Source organism: Solanum pennellii, chromosome 2 (assembly GCF_001406875.1).
Source record: "Solanum pennellii chromosome 2, SPENNV200".
NCBI lineage: Eukaryota > Viridiplantae > Streptophyta > Magnoliopsida > Solanales > Solanaceae > Solanum > Solanum pennellii.
The window spans coordinates 16,988,769-16,997,221 of record NC_028638.1 but is presented as its reverse complement, the minus strand read 5'-3'; the positions used below and the strand labels follow the sequence as shown (position 1 = coordinate 16,997,221).

Below are 8,453 nucleotides of genomic sequence, written 5' to 3'. Positions count from 1 at the left end.
GTACATTTGACATAACTTTAATTTAGAACCACAAGATTCTTTTCTTAAACTTCGTTTCAAGTCAAATTAGAAATTCTTTTAAAAACAGAGGGAGTAATTTATTGATAATATAATAACTCACCAAAATAATATAATTTCATAATTCCAACAATATTAGTTTATATAGGTTTTACCATACTTTAATTTTCTTTAAAATTGTATTTTTAGTTGAAGATTGGTATTATTATAAATTCCAATATTGAGTTTGGAGAACATAATATCCTAACTTCAAATGATTAACAGAAGTTCAGAAAAGGGTTAAAATTGCTCCTAAACTATGTGAAATAGATCACTTATACCCTTCATTACATTTTGGGATAAAAAATGTCCCTGTTGTTATCCTAAAAGACCGCAAATAACATCAAGACACTGTATGTTTTATTTTTGTGTCATATGTAAATGTATAAAATGTACAATGATGCATTATATAGTAGGAGATGTAAATCGAGAAGTAATTTTGATGAATTTTCGTAATTATATTGAATGTTTTTAATATTGATATTGTAAATTATTTATTTTAGAAAAATCAAAAATTATTTATTATACTTTTTTGTTGAAAAAATAGATTTTACTAGTGAATGATTGTTAGAACCTTAGACTCCACTAAAAATCACTCATAACCTTTAGTGGCAATATTTTGGGATTTTGTGGCGACTTTGTCACCTCTAAAGGTAAAGTTTTTTTGTAGTAAATCTTAGTTGTCAACAGTTAGGTGGAGGGATTAGTCACATGTGGCTTGTAACGTCACTAAAAAATTGGGGGGTTAACTCTTGAGGATATTTATGGTCTCCTAGGATAACAACGGGGTATTTTTAATCCCAAAATGCAATGAAGGGTATAACTGATCTATTTTCACATAAATCAGGGGCAACTTTTACCCTTTTCCAACGGAAGTTTTATACCTTTTGTTTTTATTTTTCACATTTCAGACAAAGAGTTGTCTTAAAATATAGACAGCTTTTTTTTTTAAACAAAAAATGCAAAATTTGTAGTTGCCATCAGATACACGTGAAACCAGAGACTCACAAAAGTAGTATATCAATGACATTCAATTTGGTGTAAAAAAAAATTCAAAGAAAATGTGCTAACACAAGGAAACAAAGTGTTACTCCCTCTGTTTAATAAAAATAACTCAATTTTTCTTATGCTCTGTTTAGAAAAGAATGTGTCTTTTTCCTTTTTTTTTTATAACACTTTGTTTTTACCTTTTCACGTGGCATATTTAAGACTACAAAATTAAAGAATTTTTTATTACATTTAACATAACTTTAATTTAGAATCACAAAATTAAAAAGTCTTTTCTTAAACTCTGTTCCAAATTAAACTAGATAAATTTTTTTTAAAAACGGAGGGAGTAATTTCTTGATTATATAATTACTCTGCAAAATAATAATATTTCATTATTCTGACAATATTAGCTCACATAGGTTTAACCATACTTTACTTTTCTTTAAATTGTATTTTTATTGGTACTATTATAAATTCCACTATTGAGTTTAGAGAACATTATATCCTAAACTTCAAATAATAAACGGAAGTTTCATACCTTTTTATTTTTATTTTCGTACCTTTTTATTTACAATTCTTTTAAACAGAAAAGGGAAAAAATGTAATTGCCATAAGATACACGTGAAACCAGAGACACATAAAAGTAGTATATCAACGACATTCAATTTGGTGTAAAAGAATTTCAAAGAAAATGTGCAACAGAAGGAAACAAGCAAAAAGACTGAGCCAAAGGTAACCATTAGAGAAATGATTATACAGTATTTGAGAGTGATTCATTGAACAATGTGTACCAACTTGACATTCATCAATAACGATTTTTTTTTATTTCATCGTTTTCTTAAAAGACTAATAAATAGTCACCTAGAGATTCATCAATAACAAAATTTTCTTACCCCAAATATTCAGTTCAAAAGAATTAATGATACAAAAACTAGTATATTGTACACCCACCTCCAGGAGAAAAGAGAAACAACAAAAGTAACAAATTGAATTGAATTGGAACTCTATTAAGATAAAGCAAAGGAGGTAAAAAAAAAAAAGAGAAAAAGGAAGCGTATGAACAGAACTACCTACGTAAACAAAGTGACAACATCTCGACGATATCCACGAACTATCAAAAGCCTGGGTACATTTTCAACCAATAGGTCCATGTATTCCATGTAGAAAAATGCTGGATGATTGGCAGGAGGAGGAGGAAGACTTACAAACACAACTGCAGCCATCCTCGAGTATTTTAGAATCGTTGAATTCAGCTTCAAAGTGGTATACAGGAATTTCTCAACTTGCTGCTCATTGACAACCACTGGTTTTCCATCAGCCATCAAAGGAGTCTTATCCCTCTCCGCTCTCTCTTTCATCTCTCCCAGATAACTAGCTATTCTTCCCTGAGCAGCACTGAATGCTTCAATAGATTCTTGCTGCTCCCCTTGGCCTTCCCATGACTTCATGGAAATGACAATTACCTCAGCTTGCATCCGAAGGTCATAAAGAAATTTCTTTACGTCGGCCTTGAGTCCCTCTGCATCAGAATCTTCCTCAGCAATGCAGAAAACCTGGATCTTACAGCCCTCAAAGCTATCTTTTGTGAGAAGCAGTTGAGATAGCAACAGCATAAGACCACCATCTCTGACTATCCAGTACAAATCAATGGTTCCATACTGTCTTTGATACTCATTAGGCCATTCATCTAGACCCTTCACAATAACTACAGCCTTGTTTGCAACAATGCAGTCATTTATTATTCCAACAAAGGTAGCAGGAATTTCAATCAAATTTTCACGCCGCCATATCTCAGGGTACCGCATAACAATAATGTTTGGCTTGAGATTCCCAAGACCCATAGTCTGAACAATGCCTCTAAAGCCTTCTGACATGTTGGGAGCAACAACTATTTCTGCTACACCTTCACATTGCTTGTAGTCGATATATGTACTTAGCTGCTTACAAGCTGCCTTGGCGTCCTCAACACGTTCATGGTAGTCCCCATCTATAATAGAAATAAAGATGGACATTCCCCTGCCCTTTTTCTTCATACAGTTGGCAAAGTCTGCTAGCTTAGGATGACAAGGTACATTTTCTGGCAGCTTGCCCCATGGACGACAAAATATGAGGGGGATAGGGTACCAATTTTTGGGATGTACCTGACTAGCTGCATACACAATTGGATGTTAAACGCATGTCCTTTCTGGATGTCTAAATGCAGTGCAAGTTCACAAGAATAACCCTTTCTTGAGAAAATTGAAGATATTGCCAAGAATAAAAGATGCAAATTCTTCAGTTTCTGTTATTTGCAATTAATAACAGAGCATTTTGCAGCATATTTAAGCAGAAGTACTATCCAAACACCATTCAGATTTGGAAAATAAAAAGTGGTTAAGAGCAACAAACGTCAGCGAGAGATTGAAGCAATATAAGGATCCAATCTTTCTGAAATAATATGGCAGTCAACCATCTGATGCACATTTTCAGAATAAGAATGTCTAAGCAAGGCACTGACACACTAAAAAGTGTTGCCGAACATTAAGCAATGTTAATAGGGTAACAAACAAATTAACTATAATGAGAAACACCTTCGTCAATTGTAATAATCAAATCAAAAGCAACATAAGATCCAAAAAAATATACATATATATATATATATATATATATATATTTTATTTTTATTTTTATTTTGTTTTTTGCACATAGACAAATCGTAGGTAAACAACATAATTGAAAAAGTGAGGTCCTGCAATGGCAAGCCTAAATTGTGTTTGTTTCACTCAACCTTTAAGCAATTAGAGAATACACATGCAAGGAGCAATCAAATGTTTTAAGACAACAAGGAATGGACAGTTCGAAAGCTGTTTTATGTTGTTTGACAGGAAATTTAAATGAATAATAGAAATTTAAATGAATAAATAGAAAAATACATACCTCCCAAAGATCGTAAACTACGAAGAGCAAGCTGAAAATATGCACTCTTGAAACCATCACCCCAGTCTCCTGCTTTCCCCTTGATACTCACATAATAATAGATTAGACTTGCTAGGGCTAGTGATACCACAGTGAATGTCCATGAAATCAAAAACATGATCACTGAAAAGAAACAGCAGAAAGAGAACACTCATTACTCTGAAATGCACAAGAAGATAGAATTATATACAGTGTCGTTTAAATAAAATAAAAAAATTGGGGCGTGGGAAGTCACTCCTTGCTAGGACGAGTGAGATAATAAAGACTGGAGTCTGGATTCATCAGCAATGTAACCACTATTCAGGCAAAGAAAGAGGTCATTCTACATCTGGATGGCATACGTCCATAAACCAAGATTCTCACTCTTCCCAGTATTACTTAAACCAAAACTACTATTTAATGTGACTGTCTACATGGGTCCTAGAAAGAGAAAAGAACAAGTCTCAACACGCAGGATGAGGAGATCTAGTTATGTTCCAAATGTTTTTTATGTGGTGCTGACTCAAAAAGCATTAGTCACCTCTTCTAACATTACCCAATAACAGATCAGCTATTGCAGCTGTTCCTAAACAAAGTTTGGCTCAGGTGCACTATGCCTAAGACTACTTGGGACCTGCTGAAGTGCAGAATTACAATGGTGGCTCTCTGAGGCAACAGAAATGGTGGGAAAAAATTACCTGCATGCATATGGTGAATAATTTGGAGAGAGAGAAATGCAAGAAGTCTTGGAAGATAGATATAGCTCTAGCCAGAAAATCAAGATGAAATTTTGTTACATTTCTGGTGTAAATAGAACTTTGTAGATGATGCAGAATCGTAATTGGACATGATTAATTCCTAGTAAGATAATACAGGGAGACCCTGTACAGCTTTCTGAACTGTAAATATGGCTCTAGCACAGCCTCTGTGCTGATATTAATATTCTCTGTTACCACTTTCAGAAATACAAGGATACAACCAATTACAAAAGGAAAGGAGAAGTTGGACTAAGCAACAACAATCAGAAAAAGTAAATTACGAGATCTTTAAGGGAATCAATCAGATCCCTGAGTCCAAGAGTTTATATTCTTTCAAACTAAAAACATCGAGTTGCAGAAGAATATAGACAATGGAGGAACAGTGACCCAAAATCCTCCAACCCATTTCCAAGTAAACCATTCGATGGATAATGACCCAGGTTAGTAGTAAGAATATTGCCGAAATTGGATTCACCCACTCGTAGAAAAGGGGAAGGAACAATAACCCAAAATCCTTCAAGGCTCCAAAACCATGTCCAAGCAAAGTAGCAAACTATTAGAAGGATTATAAACCAGGTTAATATTTACATTTTTGCCAAGCCTAAAAGAGATGTACTTTCTTCTCTGTCCTTTATTACCATAACAATCAGCGGAATAGACACATTGACATGATTCTCAAGTTCAGAAAGAACCCATCAACAAAAGCTGAATAGTTTGATTTCAAGAATCAAAGTTATTTGGGCTGTATTACTTGGAATCAATTGATTTAAAAACAAAATGACTGATGATAATTTAGAATAACTACTCACTTGTTTGAAACAAGAAATGAATACAAAAGAGTTAAGTTTTGCTTCTGGATGACACAGATGGATGAGATTACACTTAAGGGGGATGGAGGGAAGACCTTTTGGGAGGAATTCTAGGTGGGACACATAATGGGAGAAGCAATATATGGACAAGTAAAGGTCCAAGTCAAATATTAGCAGTTTCAAGCTCCTGGATACACACTAATGTATATCAGGCAGCACCCAGACGATGGTTTGCTAGGGAAAGATAAAGCAATATGAAGCAAATATGTATGTTAGAGCATAGACAATATATTTCCAGCGATATCGACCAAAACAGAGAAAGAATACCAGTTCTCCAACAGCAAAAGTAGAAGAAAATACCTATACAAAGTAATGCTCCAACAAGAGAGAGACTCCAGTGGTGGAATTTCCAGCGAGGTCGCCAGCTGGGAGCATCCAACAGATCCAGAAGGAAGCAGGATAAGTTCACACCAGCATAGCATAGGAGGTAAAACATTGTTATGGTTGGTGAAATAAGATCCAAATTTCCAATAACAACACATCCAATACAGATGAAGGCAGTGAAGAAAGTGGCCACATGGGGCTCACCTCCGTCTACCACTTTAAAATAGTTCAGAACAGGTAAAATATCATCGTTTGCAATCGCAGCAAGGAGACGTGGTGCACCAGTCAAGCTTTGAAGGGCTGCCCCTAAGGTTGAAAGGATGATACCGACATAAACAATTGCTGGAAATGGCCAAGCAATTGAAGCGGTCAACAACCTGCATGAGTGCATTAGCCATGCACCATAAGTAGATTTTGAAATACCATTTCACTACAATAATATAATCTCTTTCATACAAAGTTACGTACTAAAGGGTCAAATACAAGTCATTAAAACTTTCAAATCCTAAATATAATGAGATTACAAGGAGTATCAGGCACGATCAGCCTTATAATTAAAATGGCAGAGCCATTCATAATATACAAGGAAACCGAAAACTGTCTCTGACATACCCATCTCTTGTATTATATGCTTATCATATTTAGCTACACATGATCGTACTCACCACCTACTCATATTTCGGGAGTAATTGATATACCTCAACATACTTGAGTCTCATTTTAGAAACTATGCCACTCAGACCACTGTAATTCATTTAGGAACATGGCACTAACAAGAAGCATCATAAGAGCATTCCAATTTAGACAAACCTGTCAGTCAAAAGCTTATCTCGAGTTGCAACAGATCCAAAGAACAGCACTGAAACTAGATATAAGGCACTAGTCGTCAAAGTTGCTGCTAATGTCCCAATAGGAATTGAACGCTGTGTATCCTTTAGCGAGGCTGAACGGTTCGAACCTGCCATGATCCCAGTCACCGCAGGGAAAAAGAGACCTACCAACGCACTTACATGAAAAAAGAATCAAATATTAGACCCAGTTTCACGCTAAGAACTTATGCATCACCGAAGTAAAAGGCAGAAAAAATGGACAATTTATTCCTGGCAAAAGTACCACGCAAATTGAACAAGAGAGAAGGAAAAAAAGATTTGCAAGCCTTACTTGAAACTCCAGTATATCTTTCCATTAGGATCTGGAATCCCAGCATTACTAGTCCTCTGATATGCAGGACCCCAATTGTCCTTAAAAGATTCCGAACTCAACCCCGTGATTCCAGCTGTACCATGCATAGCAACAGAAAGTAATGAGTTTGCTGTCATATATGCAAACAAGAGGAATTCAGGTTTAACTATGGATTAGAGTAGCTATTCTGAGTAAGAAGGGGAGGACTTGATGTGACTACTATTAGACCTCCAACCCCGAGAGACTCTACAATCATTATGGGCGGATAACCCTTTCCCTTCCCTTCTATAGAGAGGTTGCCCCTTTCTCCCCTGGTAGTTCACTCACTCCCAGTGCCTACCATTTCTATATACCTTTGAAAAAAGAGACGATGGGCTAGGAGCTCAATATTGGAACAGCGCCCCCTCATTTCATTGGGAAATCAAATTAGCTGGGCTGGTTCCATGTCCCCGATATGTAACGAAAAGATTGATGGGTTTACCGCATTCATTCATGAAAGCACTAGAGTTTCATGAGCCGCTTGCATACAAGGAACAAAGCTAGAACTCTGCTCTCTACTTCTAAATTGATGATGATGTAAGGGATAAAAAACATTTAAATTTTGTCTAACTCTCAAAAATGTGACACTAGCATTCATCCAATCAAGCAAGAGAGAAATTAGCAATTGAAGATCTAGGCCATCATCCATGGGTAGTATACATCAAACCTAACTGTAAATTTAGAACGTCCTAAACACAGGAGGCAGGGAGATAAGACCATAAAGGAATCAGTAAGAGAAAATAGCCAAAATGGTCCTCTAAATTGGACTTCCACTCAAAATAGTCCCTATTCTGGATAAAGTGGATCAGATTTTGCATTTCTAGTGTCAAATTCTTAGTATTGATTAATGATGGGCCTGAAGGTTTTTTCCAATCTCAACGGGGGCTTAGACAAGGTGATCCTTTATCACCTTTTCTGTTCTTGATAGTCATGAAAGGACTTTATTCTAGAAGTCTCCAACAATATGACATGATCAACCAAATGTGGAGTCAACAAGGGTGGAATCTAATCTTTCGAAGAGCTCTTAATGACTGGGAAATAGAGAGTTTCGTCACACTGCTTCAGATATTGGGAACTTTTAGTGGATGCACGGATTCAGTGCTTAAGCGCGCCTTTGATAACACTGGTGGGGAGGAGGACTGATGGAAAATCATTCTTGCTTGCATTTGGTGGACAGTATGGAAAGAGGTGAATGGTAGACATCTTGAAGGCACTAGCAGTTCTATCCAGAAAGTTAGGATGAATTGTCTTAGCTTGTTACTTGTTGGTGTAAACGGAATATGAGGGGGGGGGGGGGGGG

At 36.0% G+C, this 8,453-nt stretch overlaps 1 protein-coding gene across 9 annotated transcripts in view; it reads right to left on the bottom strand.

Annotated features, from left to right (window-relative positions):
* Window positions 1–1,848: 1,848 nt before the first annotated feature.
* LOC107011680 (cation-chloride cotransporter 1) overlaps window positions 1,849–8,453 on the bottom strand; it is a 21,682-nt gene continuing 15,077 nt past the window's right edge. For 6 of the 9 annotated variants that reach the window (XM_015211265.2, XM_027914660.1, XM_015211266.2 and 3 more), the window contains 5 exons: window positions 7,094–7,208; window positions 6,743–6,937; window positions 5,909–6,309; window positions 3,964–4,125; window positions 1,916–3,196 (listed from right to left, as the gene is read on the bottom strand). In XM_015211265.2, the coding sequence (XP_015066751.1) occupies window positions 2,118–3,196; window positions 3,964–4,125; window positions 5,909–6,309; window positions 6,743–6,937; window positions 7,094–7,208 (1,952 nt within the window). In that variant the 3' untranslated portion in view covers window positions 1,916–2,117. Of the gene's footprint in view, window positions 3,197–3,963; window positions 4,126–5,908; window positions 6,310–6,742; window positions 6,938–7,093; window positions 7,209–8,453 lie in introns of all 9 variants that reach the window. The other 3 variants (XM_027914658.1, XM_015211267.2, XM_027914663.1) reach the window with 1 other exon arrangement.